At 27.7% G+C, this 19912-nt stretch overlaps 3 protein-coding genes across 3 annotated transcripts; 1 reads left to right on the forward strand and 2 right to left on the reverse strand.

Annotated features, from left to right (window-relative positions):
• Nucleotides 1–2510: 2510 nt before the first annotated feature.
• Nucleotides 2511–14691, reverse strand: LOC725453 (guanine nucleotide-binding protein subunit gamma-e). Its single transcript, XM_003249337.4, has 3 exons — nucleotides 14555–14691; nucleotides 10926–11092; nucleotides 2511–4542 (listed from the first exon to the last, which is right to left on the reverse strand). Exons 2-3 carry the CDS (start codon nucleotides 11036–11038, stop codon nucleotides 4437–4439), a joined length of 219 nt encoding a protein of 72 aa, XP_003249385.1. The 5' UTR covers nucleotides 11039–11092; nucleotides 14555–14691; the 3' UTR covers nucleotides 2511–4436.
• A 2442-nt stretch (nucleotides 14692–17133) lies between these two features.
• LOC725620 (28S ribosomal protein S33, mitochondrial) lies at nucleotides 17134–18020 on the forward strand. Its single transcript, XM_003249338.4, has 2 exons — nucleotides 17134–17283; nucleotides 17405–18020. The coding sequence occupies exon 2, from the start codon at nucleotides 17452–17454 to the stop codon at nucleotides 17776–17778; it is 327 nt and encodes a 108-aa protein (XP_003249386.1). The 5' UTR covers nucleotides 17134–17283; nucleotides 17405–17451; the 3' UTR covers nucleotides 17779–18020.
• LOC113219236 lies at nucleotides 17871–19316 on the reverse strand (the record flags this gene model as incomplete). The annotated part of the gene is given in 3 exon segments (XM_026445175.1): nucleotides 17871–18501; nucleotides 18632–19210; nucleotides 19267–19316. Coding segments are annotated over 3 exon segments (1260 nt in total), but the record flags the coding sequence as incomplete, so codon positions are not given.
• Nucleotides 19317–19912: the final 596 nt, after the last annotated feature.

The following is a 19912-nucleotide window of genomic DNA, read 5'->3' on the forward strand; positions in this document are numbered from 1 at the left end:
TTTTTCATTTTTCTTTTTAATATTTATATAATATTTTGGTGGAACAGATAAGAAGAACGTGAAATATCAACAAAAACTTGTTGCTTCAATGAGGATGTAACTTTAACCCTTTGAGCCCCAAGCCTTTAAATCTTTATCTGAAAATTGTAATATATATTAAAAAAATATATATATATAAAAATTTGTTGTTGTAAATGAATTCAATTTCGTTACATTGAAATAAAAATCACTGAAATTAAATCATTTTATAAATTATATCGTTTTAATACATGTTGCTTAGGTGCCACACCGTTTATTAAAGCCACGTTTTACATTAAACAATTTTTGATCGATCAAGCAAATCGATCGATTTCAAAATCATTTCGTGTAAATTTCAAGCAAATAAACAATTGAAATTAAGCAATTTGATGCTTAACTTGATATGAACTTCGATTTAGAGGACAATGTAAAACAAAATTGTCAAAATTCTTCTTATTACTCTTTTACTTAATCTATCTTACCTAAAAGTAAGATGCTTTGAAATCATACTTAAACAAAAGAAGTTATACAGACAATTATTACAAAAAAAAAATAATTTACAATTTTACAATTTTACAAAAAATAGCCAAGTATTGATCCAAGGCTGAATTTGACATAGTTTCGAAATTAAAGCATTGCATCTAAAGGGTTAACGAACTGAGGCGGCAATTGTCGGTCAAAATGGCGATCAAACAACATATGGAAAATCGATACAGAATGTCGTGGGCGAAGGATCACAGGCCTTCTCAATGATTCGTTTACCTCTACGAACTGTTCTCGTCAGTTTCTCGTGATTTGAACGAGACAATTCGAGTTTAGGATACTTTATTTTTGCTTTAATTCATCTGTCTGTGGTATACATACAGGATGGTCCCTGCAATGAAAATTGCTTTAATAACATTATAAATACCGGTTACAAATCACGAAGGAAATTAGTACGAATTAATACGGTACACTGCACCGTGATTTTTAATTATTATTTTCTTATATTCTGTTGTTTCCTTTTCTTTTTTTCTTTTTTTTTTCTCTCTCTCTAATTTATAGTTATCCACGTGTCTTTTTGTTAAGCATACATTTTTGGCAGTTTTAGCTATGCAAAATAGTTATTCGTATAATAATGTACAATTAAATTGGAGAAATAATTGGATGGGAATATATTATTTAAACGAAAATAATTATTTTCATACTTCATTTTTGAAGGAATCGAATTTGGATTTTCACGGAGTATAATACATGCAACTTCGTATCTGTTGCATATAATTCGGTATTTTTAATTCAATATTTATAAATGCTAGCGTTAATATAATCGTAAGAATCGAAAAGTGTTCTTTTACATTATTAAACTTAGCGATAACTGAGATTGATTAAAATAGAACATCATATAAAAATGATCTTTTGATTAATATAATACATACGATGTTAATGAAATATGTATTACTAGAAATAGATCTACGTGAAATCATTTGTTTAAATATAATATAAGATACCTCAATTATCGTAAACCCTTGAATATCTTTGTTAAAAATGTTTAGGAATAAGAGCAACGATTGAGGAAAAAAAATATGTACAAGATATCTATCACAATTGAACAATATCATATTTTTAAAATAGTTAGAGATGGAAAAAATTATCAAGAAATAAAAATAGTTTCGAATAATGCATAACTCTATAAATATTTTGAAATCAACTCTCAGAGTTAAAAACTTTAATATTTAACTTTAATAATAATTATTTTGAAACTGGTCTTTCATAACTTTTACATTTATCATTTTTAAATTTTATCAAAATTAAAGATAAAGTATCTAATTAATTTTCAATTAATTTTTAATTATTAAAGTATTAAATATTTTAATACTTTCAAAGAAAATAAACATGCATTCATTGAATATATAAAAAATATTCATTAAAAAATATATAATTAAAATAAAACTGATCTTTGAAATCTTTTTATGCCTGGAAAAGATCTGTAAGTACTATGAAACTATTTATTATTACTTAATAAAAAATTTTTTCCTATTTCCAAATATTTTAAAAATATAGTTTCTTTAAAAAATCCTATATATAATAAAATTATCACTTAAAAATAAAACCAATATTTATTTGATAAAATTAATAATTATACTAATCACAAGAACAAACTTAAATTGTATAATATAAATTACACTATATATTTTCTAGATTCAAATCATTTAAAAAATTATCTTATTCCTTTGGATCCATGTCATATTTCATTTAGAAACTTTTGACATATTTATAAATGTCAAAAATATTCAAGATGTTCAAGAATGGTGAAACATCTTATATTTATACGTAACGCTATACTTATTTGAAACAACGATATATTTATCATAGTGATTAAAATGAATACGAATTTAATCGATATTAATAATCAATGATGATCATTTTCAAAACAATGAATCAGCTCGCTTAATTAAAAGGAAAAAAACAGTACTGTCTTTTCTCTTTTTTCTTTTTTTTTTTTTTTTACAATGTTTCTATAGCGTGTCCCAAGTTTTTCCATTTACTAATTTGATCAGTATATATTTTTTATTATATAAATAAGAAAAATATACAATATAAACATTGATTGTTTAATCTAATCTTTATTAAAAAATTATAACAAAAATAGATTGGCAATATAATCAATAACTATTAACTATAACTTCAATAGAATTATCTTCTTACGAATAAATACTTATTTCATTACTCTATGAGATTCATTTTCCTGATTTCTTCTATTTATCTCGATGAATCTCATCATCATCAATTTTCGCAAATTTTTTTTTCTTTTCCTTACGCATAAATACAACGAGTTTTCCACATCTTTGATAAATGAACAAACGAACACTTACGTTTGTATATATTTTCTTCGTTCACTACAATAAGATATATCGAGGAAATTTGCCTTGAAAAACTTGAAACACTCTCCTCTCCATGAAAATGAGAAAAAAAGAAAAAAAAAAAAAATATCACGCGACAGAGATCAATCGATCAATGTTTAAAAGGAACAGGACGAAGCAGCATACAATAATCCTTGATTAAACGATGTGAATATATTATATTTTCGTAAGAAATTCGCAGAAATATGCATAGCGTATTAATCGTACGACATATGATATTAACGTGTGTACATATAATGACGTTAGATTACATTGTGTACTTAAGATAAATAATCCTTACACGATATTAATGAACGATTTAAAAGAGTTTCCCGTGGTACTAAATGTGGTTGTCGAAATTGCACACGAGATTGCTCGTATTACAAATTTCGTAACACGTGTTTTTCGATCGGAACGAATGAGATCGAATCGAGAACCGAATAATATATATCTTATAAACTCGCCTCGGAACTCGGAACGACGACTGAGACGACGGAAGCTCGATGTATCCGGAGCGATGGATGGCCCTGTTCGCGGGAACATCCGTTCGTCTCGCGCTATTTCTCGCTTCGATTTCTCGTCTCAAATCGATTGAATTTTCACCATTACCTTTTTCTTTTTCTAAATCCATTAAAAACAATACTTCTTCGAAATCTTTTCTTCAAAATCTTTCTCCCTCGATCGCGTTAAAGAGAAACAAGAGTCGGAGAAGAAGAGAACGAAAAGGAAGTAACGAGAAATGGATGGATAGAAAAATACTCGAGTGAAAAATACAAAGAGCAATGAACACGAGGTTTTTAACCGATCGATGTATAAATTTTCTCGCCTCTTCTCGTTACTATCGCGAATCCTGAGGATCGTGATTTATATATACGATATACCTCGATACGATTCGATACTCGAGGATCAGAGACGAGGAAAGAGACGAGCTGAAACGCGGCGCTCGTTCGTTTGCATGGCGAACGGGAAAGTTACCGCGGACAGGTAACCGCGAGGAATTGGATTGTTAAATAAATTTTCGCTCCGGCTACTTTTCGAACTATTTTTCACTTCGCGCCAATTTCGCGCCTCCTCCTTCTGAAACTTTGCTGCTCTCCTGGCACCATCTTCTTGTAGGATTTCATCCAACTCGCTTGCGTTTCTTCTCTTCGTCCTTTCCCTTTCTCCCTTACATATATATTCTCTCTCTCTCTTTTATTTTCCCTCCTTTATGTATGTATTTTGTTCTTTTGTGTATGTATTTTTTTCTTTTTTTTTTTTTCCGTTTTTTTTCTTTTTTGGTTGACTGGCTGCTTTGTTCTCTCTTTTTATTTTTTAATTTTTTTGTTTTTTTTTTTTTATTTTTTTTTGTTTATTTTTTTTTTTTATTTTTTTTTCTTTTTGGTTATTTATTTTCTCGTTTTCGCTGGTTTATTGTTACAAACGCGGTTTAGAAACGGCTCCCGCTTCTCTTCTTCTGCTCGATTAGGATGGTACTCGCTCAGAGATGCTTCCTCGCCTCTTCTCCTTCTCCTTCTTCCCTGCGGTTCTACGTCCTGATTACATGATTATGCATTTGCCTCTCTCGGCCCAGGGATTGTTCTTCTTGTCGGGCGCGTGTATCAGTGGGTCAGTCTTCTCGTTCTCTTCCACGTACTCCCTCATCCTGCAAACAAGCAGACCGTCTGGTCAATAATATTTTCCTTCAATTCGAATGTTTGAATTAATTTTTTTCTTTCCTTCTTACTAATCAATATGAGGATTGATAGGGAAGATTGATTTCTTCTGGTAGAATCTTTTGTGAGAAAGAATCGTTGAATGACTCTGATGATGAATTTTAACAGCAAATATTGAAAAAGTAATTATAGTAATTAAAAATAATGATAGAATCCCTTAATGATTGTACAAAAATTAAATATACCTGAAAAAAACAATTCGTTATATGAAATATAATGGATATCTAATTCAAAATTAAGTTTACCTAAGTTCTTAATCTTAACTTTATCATTAAATAAACTTTTATTGAGTTGTTCATTAAGTTATTTTTTTGTAATTAAATGTGATTGTTTTTTATGATTATTTTTATGAAAATTCAGAATTTCTTCCAAGTTAATAATTCCTGTAATTGTATCTTTCCTTCGAATCACTTCTTAAAGAATTTTTTCCAATTTTAAAACTTAATACGATTATTTCTAAAAAATTGGATAAACCAAAAATTCATCTTTTCGAGAAGAATCATTGCAAAATTTTCAAGGTCGTTGAAATAAGGAAAATGGGATAGTTTGGTTCAACGCTACTTGGTGAAACGCACTGTACAAAAGATCGTTGTAAACGTAACAAGGTTGCAAGCCGTGCAAGAAAAGCGCGGCAAGGAACGAATAGTTAGTCGTTTCGCCGCGAAGGCTCGGTGAAAGGGACTTGCGGCCACTATGGCCGATTTTGCGTTCAAGGAGAATTCTGTGTTCCGAAGGTTTGCGACTGCTCGATCGCGATCGATCGATTTTTCCCTATTTCCACGTTATATTATCCGACGAATTTTATCCTTCTGTATTTGCAATCATTTTTCGTAAATATACTATTATATAGAAGTGTAATTTATATATCGATGAATGTGATAAGATTTCAAATCGTCCAAGTACAGTCTCGTCCAAAAGTATGAACAGTTTGCTATTTTTAAGGAAGTAGTTATTATTATTATAAAATATATGTTGCTCAATACTGTTTTGAATATATATTTAATATTAAACCGAGTAATTTAGATATTTACATATCTTGTAAATTATTATAATTTTATAAAGTGTATTTAACTGCTGTTAATTGGCAATACTCAGAGATAAACATTTATGGAAATTTTTTTTGAAAATTGATAGTAAATGAAAAATAATGATATTTATGAATTATGTTTTATATTGTATTCTGCACAGTTACCAGAATAGAATTCGAATTCTTGGATTAAACCGAATCCATATGACTTTCTATTGGATTCCATTTTATGCCGATATATCTAATTTTATCTGGAATTGATATCAGTTCGTAAAGAAAGGTAGAAAGGATTCTATAAATTCTTTAGCTGTTAGTTGAATAAAGATCACCCTAGATATAATCGTAATTGCAGTTTGCTTTTTTCAAGCTGATGAGTTGGGAAGGGGAAAGGATTGGTTCTGAATTATGCATCTACGTCGAGATAGTGGTCATTATATAATGATAACGTAACTAATTTACTGAACGTAACATCTTTCATTGATGCGGAAGAATGATTTAAAAATATTTTTAATAAATTATTAATTTGAGAAAAATTTAATCGTTAATTTATGATCAAATATTTCAATATTGTAAAAAAATATTTTAAGCATCAAATATTGATAATAGCTAATTTATCAGAATATCTCGTATACTAATTTCAAATATTTCTTAATTTTTGTTAATGAATATAATTGTACGAACGATTTATAAGCGAAAAGTGTGATTCTTTATTAAAAATGAATAAGGATAAATAACCTGTTGCTACTACACTATTATTTTTCGATATTAATATTGTAATACCAGAAAATCGATTTGTTTGTCAAAATATTAACACATTGCTGTTAATTATTTGGAAAGATTTTATCCTTTATTAATTTCTCTTTTAAAAAAATAATTATTGGAGCATAAACTAATAGAAATTGAAATAACGAAATGTATTAAAATAACAATTTCATTATAAACATTGTTTTATTTTAATATATAGATAAGGATTATAATTTTTTAAAGGTACAACGAATTAAAAAATTCGAAGATCATTAAAATGATGATAATTTATGTAAAAAAAATACATATTTAACATTTCAATTATCGCCATTCTAACTAATGCGTTTCACTTACGACAGCCAAGAACAAGTACCTACTGAAGCTATCATTGCACACGAACCACAAGTTATATGATCGTGAAATTTGAACTAATAATAGAGAACACTATCAATTACACAACCCAATAGAAAAGATTCTCGTAATATCGTCAATGTCAGAAAACAAGAAATATTCTAAGGGTTTTTTTTTCCTTTTCTTACTTAAAGATATACATATTACTAACTACATGGTGCAGCATGTTTCAATTACAAACTCGGGTTACAAAGATGTTTTGGTGTGGAAATTAGAGCGCTTACTTTACAAGGTGCTGATATTTTAACAGATGCAGTTGTGTATATGAGTTTAAAAGAACGTAGTAAAAAAATTATCTTATTGTTAGATCTAAAATTGAATTAAAATTCAAAAATTATTAAAGATAATAAAAAATATTTCCAGATGAGATTGTATATAAAATAAAAATTCAAGTCCTTTCCAAAATAAATTTGAAAATTCTATGTATTTACCCATTATAACCCATTACATTCTATATACAATTGATTTCAATGAAAATTTTTCAAGATAAACAAACTTTCCTTGTAAGACAACATATGATGACACTTTTGTAACCAATTGTACATACCTCGATAAAACCAAAAAAGATAAATAGAAAGAAAATTCTTCTCGTTGCGAAGGAACGTTAAAGACTCGATAGTCTTGGCACGGCAATGTTGTTTCATCTAAGATTTCTCAAACCCCGCGAAGGGAAAAAGCGCATGGATTCGAAAGAGGGAGAAATAGCGTTAAGAGCAAGAGATTAGCTCGATCGGTAAGAAAGGAAGAAAAAAAATGGGAGCTACTACCTTTCACTATGGCACTCTCCGAGTAACAGACCGCGGAAACTTTTTGCTTTCGCTTACGATTCCCCTCTCGAAAACCGCAACTAGTAACACGGTTCCGCGTTCGTTCCGCAACGACAACTTCCCACATGTTATCGAATCTTCAACATGCGTGTTGCACTGTTCACGCAGCCACGCGCCGCCATCACGGTTTTCTGCATTGCTGCAGAATTTTAGGTTAGGTGTCACGTACGAATTGAAGCGAATAAAGATTTGAACCGATCAAGATTGTTTCTTTTGACCTCTTTGTCAATTTTCCTTGATATCCTATTAATGAGATCGTGATATCGATTATTTCTTATTTAGTAAGACTTAATAAGACTCGTATGTTTGCCATGATGTTATATATAAACACGTAACTTGATACTTTAGTCAGATATTAAATAATTTAATAATAAATACATCCTTTTTCGAAAACAAATCTCAAATTTTTGTACATATTCTCCTTTTTTCACGGAAGAATCATAAAGAAATATGTTTCTGTAATAATTGAATAATAAAAATGAATTTTTTCTTAACTCTAAAGAAATTATGATTAGTTTTAGTTAGAAAAAATAATTTTGGCTACATTCTCTTTACTCATGTAACTCCCAATGATTTTTTGTATTATCAAAAATAATTAAAAGAAAGAAATTTTGGTGATATTATTACAATATCAAATTTCAAAATTATCTTGAAAAATAAATAAGATCGATGTACAGCTTCCCAAGGAGAGATATTTTAAAAATAATATAATGACATTCAGTTACAAAGTAGTTTTAATATAAAACTATTGGAATAAATAAATATTCGAATTATTAAAAAGTAAAAAATAGTAAGAATGAGTAATTGCAATTTAGATAAAACAATCCTATTGGAATTTGAACGATTACTTTTTTTAAATAGCGCTTACACAACGAGATTTATATCGAGACATGTCTCAAGACAAGATCTTCATAATAAATCGACATAATTAGCAATGAGATAATTGTAGTATTAACTAAATTCATCAGAGATAAGAGATTAAAAAAAATATTGAATTTCGAGCTAGAATTTTGACAAAACCTTAACAGATACATTTCTCGAGTACAAACGAGAATTTACAGAAAAATAAAATACCACTCCAAAATTAATTCTGCACAAATATAATCCATTGGAAAACAATCTTATCACAGGTTCAAAAAAAAGATGATATAACGAATCAAATAAACAAGATTGAAATCCTGACAGATGATGATAACGCTCAGGAATGAGTGACACGATGAATAACGTGATGATGAACAACAGGAGAGAAGAAGAAAAAGATATCATAAATCTTACTTTTTCTTTAACAGGTGACATATTACAAATTATCACAAACTTTCTTCCTTTCGTTCCTTCTGCCTGTTTTCATCAATTCGTTTCGTTTGCTGCGTGAGCCAATTGGCATGTGCGTACAATCTAAACACATAAAAGTGTGAATATGCGATTAGCGGACACTCCACGTCCAAGGAGATCCTGTCCCATGTAATATGGGTACACAACGCCGGTGTAATTTAGCCTTGACTGTCGATTACTACTAGCCGCGTGTTGCGGCACACCACGCTACACCGATTACGTCGTCACCTACTATATGTCTCTGTATTCCTCGTCTGGAAAACGATCCTTTTGCGATCAATTAGACAAAGTTTTCACTATAATCGATTCGAAGTTAGGGATAATTCAATTTTGAATCGAAGATAATGTTTAGTGATCGAACGAAATGGTTAAAGAATATAATATATAATAGATTGCAGGTTTTTAAATATTTATGAAGAGTTTAATATTGATGCAAATTAATACTGATGCACAACATGGTATGCAAAAAGTCGTAACATGTTATAAAAATAAATTGTTGTTTAAGTAACGATGTTTAAGTAAAATATTATTGTGAAATATACTTCTGTTTAAGGTCTATTTTCCTGATTGTATTTATAAAGAAAATTCAATTTATTTGTATCCTGGCTTGAGCATGGAATGAATGATTAATTGAAAGAAAAGGAATACTGGATTAACTTTAGAATTTTCAAAGATTCACGTGTCATAATTTAAGAAAATATTGAATGATGATTGTACAATTATAATTATAATTGTATAATTGTTTGTTAATTAAACAAGCAAATTATTGGAGGAGATTGCAAGCTTTAAATTTATCCAAATTTAAATCCATTGTAATAAGATATCAGTTTCATTGATAGCTTGTTGCCATTAACTTTTGAATTATCTAAATTTAATTTTATACATCGCACGTGTTATTCACGTAGAGTAAAAATAGAGAGAACGACACAGTTATTTGGATCAGTTATTTAAATGAAACATTGTTTATCATTTGTGTACCATAAATATTAATATTAAAAATAAACAAAAAACACAAATTATCTTTCTTGAAAGAACAATCTAATTGAACCATATTGCTGATAAAACTACAAGTATAATTCATAAAAAAAAATGTCAATAAATACTATTAATCATTATATAGATCTCTTATTAATACTCTATATGCTACTTTAAGAAAGAATCGTATAATTTTTATGGATGTAAAATGTTTATCTACTTTGTGCAAGTACGACCTAATTAATTCCTTTAAAAGGAAAATAATCGTGTGAAGAATTTTATTTTACAGCAACCTTCCTAGCTCATCAAATTCTGAATTTTTAAGTCACCATCTTTTCTAAATCGTGAACATGTTATACATATACATATACATATACATATATATATAACTTCAGCCTATATAAAAAATGATGAATCACTTCATTCACAGAAGTTTCTTTGTACGAGAATCCAAAGAGCAGAAAATATAGGTGGTCAAATATATAATTATCCCGACATTCTCTGCAAAATCAATAAATAATCAATAAATATCCGAATAAAACGATCATAAAAACGCCCCTGGAATAAGATGAAGCAAAAAAGCACGCTCAACCCTTTTACCTCCCTGCTAACAAACTCACTCACATAACTCAGCATAATAATAACCTGCGATAACCAACAAACTTGCAACAACAAATAACGAACGTATTAATTCGATATTTAATCGATAATTAACCAAACAAATAAAAACGAGTAAAAACAAATAAATAAAAAAGAACAGAATGAATGAACACAAGGGTGGATAGATGGGGTTGTTGGACGATGAGTATAAACGGCGAAACGTTTCCATGGACCATCCGCGTTCTACCTGTCTAAATGAGAAAAAAAAAATTTTTAAAAAAAAGGAAGGAGAAGAGGGATGATGAAATATCGCAAAAAAAAAGAAAAAAGAAAGAAAAGAGGAACAATAGACGAGAAAGTGGGGGGCGAAAAAGGGAGAAGGGGTTAACGGACTTACGCGACGATGCTCTTAGACAGGGGCCACCGATCCATTTCGACTTGGTACTTCATGTTCTCGATCTGCTTCTTCAGTGCGTCCTTGTCCATGTTGGCGAGTACACTGGGATCCATGGTTATAGCCGCGCCTCCCTTTTCCCAGATAACAGCCGAATAGCGCTTGCGCCTCTACGAAAAATCAATAGAACCGGCTATGTATGGGGACTCCTGTTATTGGAACACCAAACCTACGTCACTCACTGGCAACAGGAAATTCGATTCTGCGAGGAAAAGTGTACGTACTTTTTCCCTCATCGCGACCTCCGCAAAAAGATTACATTATGGATCTCGTTTTTTCTCGTCTCGCGTACATACACGTGATACCAAGGGTTTGATACTGTTGTTGCGTTATTTGCGTCGTTTTTTCTTTTTCTTTCTTTTTTTTTTTTCAGCGTTTATTTCGTGGATCGATATATTTGATTTTTTCTTTCTCTCTTTTTTTCTTTTTTTTTTTTTGCGGATACGACGAGACATCATTTCGAGATTTGAAAATCTTGATATTGAAGAAATGAAAAAAGAAATTGGTATAATGTATAATATTTGTTTGTTAAACGATTACCTTTAGTTGATTACTGATTGATGGAAGAAGTATCATTAATTTCTTGAATCGTGTTTTATTAACGAGCTCGAAATTTACCGAGGAAATTGATACAAATTGTTTGCTTGTAATTGATTATTTTATTATTGATCGATATTTTGGATTTACTAGGATGGAGTATCGATCCTGTATATCTTGAAGAATCTTATTGATGTTTTTGATGATAATGATTATTTTGTGCAATTAGAATGCATTTTGATATATCTGAAGAACATTAATTTTGTGAATTCGTTGCTTTCAATTTTAAAATTAAAAATTGCAAATATGAATAAACAAAGAAATTGTCAAGATTTAATTTAAGAAGCTAAGATATTCGAAGTGAAGCTAGGATAATAATATTATTATTTTTAAAATAATCGTTTTAATTTATCGTTGAAAGGTATACGCGAAAAAATAATTATTTTCTAAATACTTGTACTTTTGCTGATTTTGATGAGTTTGCTTTCAAGTACTTTCAATCAAGAACCCTTTAACGTTTGCAGCGGAAGCAACGAACTTTGAATCTTAACGAGGAGCATGTGGAGGAACAAGCACAATGTGCGTACGCCCATAATAAATTTCTAACACTCTTTATTGTTTCACACTTCGTCTTCCTTTTTTTTCATATATATATATTCATTCTTTTTCTCTCGGTAATACTGATTTAAACAGAAAAAAAAAAAAAGACGGACAAATTAAATATACGAATACTTCAAAAATGTTATGAAAATGTCATAAAAATGTTTTTTAACAGTTGAGTAGAAAAACATTTTTATAACATATGATAAAATATTCTTGTAATAAATAATAAAAGAAAAAATAATTCTTATATTATGTTTAAAATATATAGGTTTACTTTTATCACGGTGGAATATGAGCATGTGTTATTCATTCAATAAACAGTTTATTACGTACAATGTTACGCAAAAGTTTTTTAATCGCTTAACAAATAGAAATATTTACTTTTATAAGTAAAAAGATATTGATAAAAAAAAAGTTGACAATGTTTCATAAAAGAATATATATATATATATATTTTAATTCGTTTTAAAATAAGTATCTAAACAAATTGTTTTATATATTCGATTCCCAAGACCATAACAAAATAGAAAGATTAATGTTAATTGAGATTTATTTATCAAGTTATAAAAATTTATATTAGATGAAGCGAGAGGGAAATACAAATGCATTATAGATTTATAGAATTATCTTACTCGATCAACTTATTTAAATTATTTATTGTTATAACAAATGGATTATTTCTGTGCCAACTTCGTCTGTTGTGATCTCTGGAATCGACTCTTTAAAGGTATCATCGTATCCAATTTAAATAATACCAATAATATTTTATTTCTGATAATACGATATTACGGTTCAGATATACGTAATGCATCGAATATCCAATATTAATAAAATAGATATGCAATTGAAAAAAAAAGAAAACAGATAATGACAATTATAAATATAAAAAAACATTTTACAAATTTGAATTTTGTAATCTTTTCCAATATCCTCGAGGAATACTTGAAAATACCAAATGGAAATGGAACAGTCTGTTTACAAAATGGTAAAAGAAAATGATCGATCGATTGCTTTACTTGTACTGGCCAATATGATTGTGTCATATATCGTAATTATCGAATTCGTGAACACATTCCACATAGTGATTCATACGGCTTCGTTCTCCAACGTGACCAGGTATGTATCGTATTTTCAACCGAACGAACGTAGTTAACGATAATTATCTTACGATATATTTACATTTTTTTATCTTTACCTTTAATTTGCTTAACTTTCCACGTCGTTTACGTATAAATTATTAAGTCTCTCAAGAGAGTGTTATTAACGCTTATTTACTTTACTGGGACGAAGAACATTTTGTTGCAAAAAAAAAAAAAAATTGCATTCAAGATTAATATCATTGAAACAATTCTTCGATTTAAAGAAACGCTTATAAGCTCTTGGATAAAGCTTGGTCTTCGTTTTGTCTTCGATATTTACCTTTTTTTATTTACCTCTCATTGATAAGATAATAAGGCTCTATAAAAATAGATTATCCGCAATGATCTGTTAGATCATTATTTCTGAGTATATACATAGCTGAGGTATATTTTGAGAATCAACGATATTCCACGTATTTTATTAAAAATCATCCAAGAAAAAGTTTAAAGTATATATTCATAGTTTACACAATTTGTGTATTTCGGATTGTTGACAAAATAAATGAAAAGGAAGAAAAGTATAATCATTCGACATTCACTCCGAATCTCGAGAAACGTCTCGTTTAGAACGCGAGCCACGTATGTAACCGACCTACGCTAAAAACTAAGATCGACGATATCTGAAAAATCAGTGCCGAATGCAGCCGAATGACACCATTTTGAAATAACTCGGTATGCACACTCCCACGTAATATATACACTGTCATCCATAGTGTCACCGCATACTTAATTTAAAATAGAGACAAATGAACTTTGTGCCAATGTAAAGAAAATTCCAACAAAATTAATCTCCACCATATTTTTAAAAATCCGATTGTTAAATTTACTTGAACGAGCATTATGATTAATATTGCCGGAAGGAGAAGTTTAATTTCAATATTTGATTATTACATTTTACATTTATTTTTTCTCCTTTTTAATATTTATAAAAATCTAGTTCAAATCTCATAGTATTTAATTATTCGTGACATGGAAGATAAATATTTTTATACAAAATAAAAATTGCACAAAGATCCAAAAGAAATATTTTACAAAAAAAAAATCGCTTAAGTAATAGAATTATTGTAAATGAATAATAAATTGCAAAAGTCTCGACCGATTGACCGAATATCTAGCGATTTATGAACGGGAGTGTACACGCAAGTATGATCGGTGAACGAAAGAATTCACGGTTCTTCGTAGAAAACAATTATCATCTAGATCTAGATTACGAAATCTCGCGAAATAATAGATAATTTTCCCCTACGATATTAATTCGAGGAGATGATTATTCGATACGTGTTTAACACTTACCCAGAAGTAGATAGAATTTGGTCGAATAGAGGGGGACACGTGTCACAGGATGTCCGTTCTGGGATAGTGGTGTCGAATATTAGAGAGTAGCACTCACCTTGCCCGAGGTCGGAGAAGTTCTGAGATGCGCTGACTCTTGGCAGGTTTCTCGATTCGCTTACGGAAGCCTCAACAAAACTCGGCAATCTAATTTGCTGGTAATTTACGTGCCGATATCTTCAATCATTGTTGTCATAAGAATACATTCTTCGGCGAAATGTACGCCCCGATTATAATCCGGGAATGAATAAACCGATCGTGTTAACCTAACCTTTCGATCGGAATAGTTTCCGTTCCCGAAGTTGTCGACGAGATGGAAATAAATGTTTCTCCGAGGGGAGAGAGATTGATCGAGTAAGTTGGGGATCGTCAGAGTAAAAGTACTGCGTTTAATGATCTAAAATTACAGAATAAGTAAAAGTTAGATTACGAGTGGTAACGAGTCGAAGCAGTGTGGAATATTTACGTAAGTATTAAAGGTTGTGGGTAAATATAAATTTTTTTTAAGTTTTAACTCCAAGTAAATTTTAATTGGAAAATGTGTATGATATTCTATATATCTGCGTGATATCTGATATATGATATTGTATTTCAAATGTGAGAAAGTATTTATACCGATTGATTTGTTAATATATCTTATATATATATGATTCTTTTGTTTGTTATGATATTAGAAGAGAAGTTCAATGAAGAAGATATCTTACATTTATACTTATGTATGCATTCATGTTCAAATTGGATTTTTCAATGATTTCTGAAAAAAATTTATTGTAAAAATTAATATATATATTTAATTTTATATTTGTGTAAACTGTTATTGTGTAAAATAATGATATAAATTATTTTATTATATCAAAATGATTGTTAGATACTTTGAAAGTTTTATTAAGTTTTATTAAATTTAATGGAATTAATTTAAAATAATTATCACGAACGAGATAAAAAATGTATCTAACATTCAATTTTAAATTCTTGTTGTAACACTTACTGTTTCAATAATTAAATACTTATATTTAAGGAATTCCTCATTAAGTTATAAATATCGTAGAGATATTATATTATATAGAATTAAAAATGTAATATCTGTATTTTTACATTAAAGATAAATTTACACGTTATATTTTTGAAAGAAAAATAATAAATTATAATTGACATACCATAACTTGTTTGTAGTTATGCGCATGCGCCAAGCAAATATAAATAAAGAGAGTAAATAACGAGAAAAGGATAGACATAGATTAAAAATTGTGTAATCAGCGCCATCTTCAGAGTGCCGCAAATGAAACACAAGATAAATAAAGAAAGCAAATAATAGAAGAAGATAGAGAAATAAAATAGATACAGAAATAAAGTAAAAGTACCTACTAGCGCCATCTCTGTGCGAGAAAAGAATAGACATAGATTAAAAATGGTATAATTAGCGCCATCTTCAGAGTGCCGCAAAGAAACACAAGCTAAACAAAGAGAGCAAATAATAGAAGAAGATAGAGAAATAAAGTAGATACAAAAATAAAGTAAAAGTACCTACTAGCGCCATCTCTGTGCGAGAAAAGAATGACATAGATTAAAAATGGTGTAATCAGCGCCATCTTCAGAGTGCCGCAAAGAAACACAAGCTAAACAAAGAGAGCAAATAATAGAAGAAGATAGAGAAATAAAGTAAAAGTACCTACTAGCGCCATCTCTTTGTGCCTGAGAGAAATATCTTTTTAAAATAATCAAGAGATGGCGCTGATGTTAAATTCGTATTCTGTTTTATCTTATCTTTAAAGAGATATTTTTAATATTCGAGAGATGGCGCTGATCTTCAATTCTTTTTCTATTTTATCCTATCTTTTGGAAGAGATTCTTTTGGTATTCGAGAGATAGCGCTGATTCTTCAATTTTTATCCTATCTCTCACTATTTACTCTTGTTTATATTTGCTATACAAAATTTATGCATTCAAAAATCAATTCGATTTATATAATTATTTTTATTATTTTTTCACATTATTTTTTTTCGTAATGTAGAATATACATAATTTTTACAGGAACTATTTAGAATTAATTTTTTCATTTAATTCAATTATAAATAAAATAGTGTTGATAAAATTAAAATATAATTGATATCATTTCTTTAATTTTTAAATAGCAAAAATATCATATATTTTATGTGCCACATATTGTGCTATTATAATTTAATTTTTGCAAAAGAAATAAACTCTATCATATGACATCACCATTTAAAATTTTTATGTCAATTGATATACTATAATATTGTGCATTATATAATGCAATAAAATTATTAATAAAAATTCATGTAAAAAATTTATCTAATTTTAAAAAAAATATATATTCTAATAAATAAAAATCTATATTATTAATTATTAAATAGTTTCATCTTTCTTTATTTAAAAAAAATTTATTATTTTTGTATTATGTATTTTTTAATATTTTTTATATACAGAAATAAAATATAATTCTATTTATTTAAGATAAATATAAAAATATAATTTTATCGCTAAATATTGTTTCTTATTGTTTTTTTATTAATCTTCATAATAAAACATTTATGTTTATTTTAAAGTAGTAATTGGTCGTAATGTTACTAGAATGTATTTTATAATAAGAATTTGAAAATTATACGACGAATAAAGATTTAAATGAATATTAAATGAATTTATTGTATATTCGTATGTAGATTCAAACAGTATGTATTTAATCAAATAGTATAAATGATCAAAATTAATGAAATAATTATATTTAACACATTGCATTGCAATTTCTAACCTTAATTTTTTTCTTTTGTAACCAATTTATTTTTCATCTAGATACGACTTTTCATACGACTTGAAAGTTAAATATTTCTTTATACAATATGAATAAATACTTGAAACTTGCAAAAGTGAATACAAATTATGCCAAACATATGAATCGTTTGAGTAATCGAATATTCGGAGAAGTAACAAGAACAGTTAATTCGAAATCTATGAAAGTAGTTAAATTATTTAGTGAAAAACCATTACAAAAACGACCAGAAATTGTTGATTATTATCCACGACATTATGAAACTAATGAATTAATGAAACATCTTAGAAATTATGGATTATTCAGAAACGAACATGAAGATTTTAAGGAAGAATTTGAACGTTTAAGAGAATTTCGTGGAAAAAAGAAATGGATTCCACCACCTTTTAGAAAATAATCATTTATAAAATTTGCATATATTCAGTGTATTATATAAAATTGTTATATAAAATATATGTTGTATAAATAAATTCAAATACCATATGTGTAAATAATAATATAAACATTCCAAAATATAAAATAATAGAATAGATATAGTTTTTTAGGATATATCATAATATTACATGAATAGGAGGAACTTATTTCTTCAAAATTAAATGGTAATAATAATTCAACATCATCTATATCTACTTGATTGTTGTATCCTTTTATCATGTCTTTATGAAATTGCCGATTATTGCATAATAATGATTTATTTATAGTACTAAATTGTTTTTTTTTATTTAAATTCCATATGTGACTTTGACTATTATCTTCAGAATTTCCAATTTCTTTATATCTATAAGTAATATTACTTGTTTCTTTTGCTATATCTATGTAAGACATTTTATAATAACTATTAGAAAAAGATGACTTTATATCATTACAATTATTGAAAATAAATTATAATTTAGTTTAAACATAAAATTTAGCCATACTTTTTGAAGATGAATTTTGATAATTTATTATCATTCGAGATATATTCTTTGAATTGTTTAACAAATGATTTATTTCTGAATCAGTTTGTAATAAGTCTGAATAATTCCACAAACATCTGTGCATACGAATGTTTTCTGTAAAACTATTATTTTTCCATTCTTTTGAATCCTTGTTACTAAAAACTAAATCATTTATCCATGTCCTAATTAATTAAAAAATTATATTATATTAAATTTTATATGAAAAAAAAAATATTTTATATATTTTTTTTTATAAATTTAAAAATATTTGATAGTTTCAAAAATTTATGAAATTTATTTATAAATTTATACCGAAATGAACCAAGATCAATATATGTTGGAAGATCTCCACATTCTAAAGAAAAGTTTGTCCAAGATGCAATTCCAACTAGAGCTATCTCATGATTTTGATTTTCACATACAACTGGAGAACCAGGATTACCAGCACAAGCTATAATTTCATCTTTATATTCAACCATTGTACAAAATAAATTTGTATAATTTGTATATGTTTTTATCATGTATGTACACATTTTCCAGGAATTAAGAAATACTTCATGATATTGAATTGGTTTAGCCAGAACTTTTAAAGATGGTGAAACATAACTTTGCCATCCAAATATTAGACATAATTTGTAATTATCATTATATTTGACAGGTACAATATTAGGTAGAATTATTTTATTATGATATATATTAAATGGTTTTGTAAGTTTCAAAAGAGCTATATTATAATCTCGATCAGGAGGATCAGAGTAAGCTTCATATGTAGGATGTATGTATGTAGCTTTTACAGATATTGTTTGTTTAGAGTTAGTTCCATTCAGTCCAGTTGCAAATAAAGTAATGGACTGTGTTAATAAAATTAAGATATGACTATTGATACCTTTTCTTTAATTTTTAAATATCATAGTAAAAATATCATACATTTCTTTTGTCTTGCACACATTGTGCTGAGGTTACAACCCAATCTGGTGAAAGAAGTACTCCACCACATGGTGTTACTGTTTGAAATTGTATTAACCAGGGAAATTGACCATCTTGTACTCTTTTACCTTTTAATAATATATTTTTACATTCTTCAAAATTTATAAAAATTAAAAAAAATGAAATGTATATTGACATATTTGTTAAAAAAATTAAAATACATATTTAAAAATATATGCTATTTTTATGCAACTATCTTCAAGTTATAAATATGTAATATAAGTATAAATATGTATTTACAATTTTTAAACATAATTATTTAACAACCATAAAATTGTTCATTAAAAGCAAAGTAAATTTATGATTATATCAAACATTGATATATATATATATGTATATAATATAATATAATATAATATAATATTTATAATTTAAATATTATATTATATTATTAAATTTACAAATTGTATATAAAGATGTGATACATTGCAATGTTTAATATAATATAATGACTTGATAAAAAGACTAAATATTCATATATTATTCTATCCATTTTTTTTTGAATTATATAAATGTATCATATTCAATTCCTTCTTATATTTTTTTTTTTATATATTGTTATTAATTATCCTATTATATATTAAAGAATTTTTCAATGAACTATAG

Source organism: Apis mellifera, linkage group LG14 (genome assembly GCF_003254395.2).
Source record: "Apis mellifera strain DH4 linkage group LG14, Amel_HAv3.1, whole genome shotgun sequence".
NCBI lineage: Eukaryota > Metazoa > Arthropoda > Insecta > Hymenoptera > Apidae > Apis > Apis mellifera.

Excerpts from the sequence above, each read along its gene's own strand:
- LOC725453 (XM_003249337.4), bottom strand. The coding sequence starts at position 11,038 with ATGGATCCCAGTGTACTCGCCAACATGGACAAGGACGCACTGAAGAAG. Across the intron at positions 4,543-10,925 it reads CTGTCTAAGAGCATCGTCGC|GATGAGGGAGTACGTGGAAG; the intron begins GTAAGTCCGTTA and ends GCTTGTTTGCAG.
- LOC725620 (XM_003249338.4), top strand. The coding sequence starts at position 17,452 with ATGAATAAATACTTGAAACTTGCAAAAGTGAATACAAATTATGCCAAA.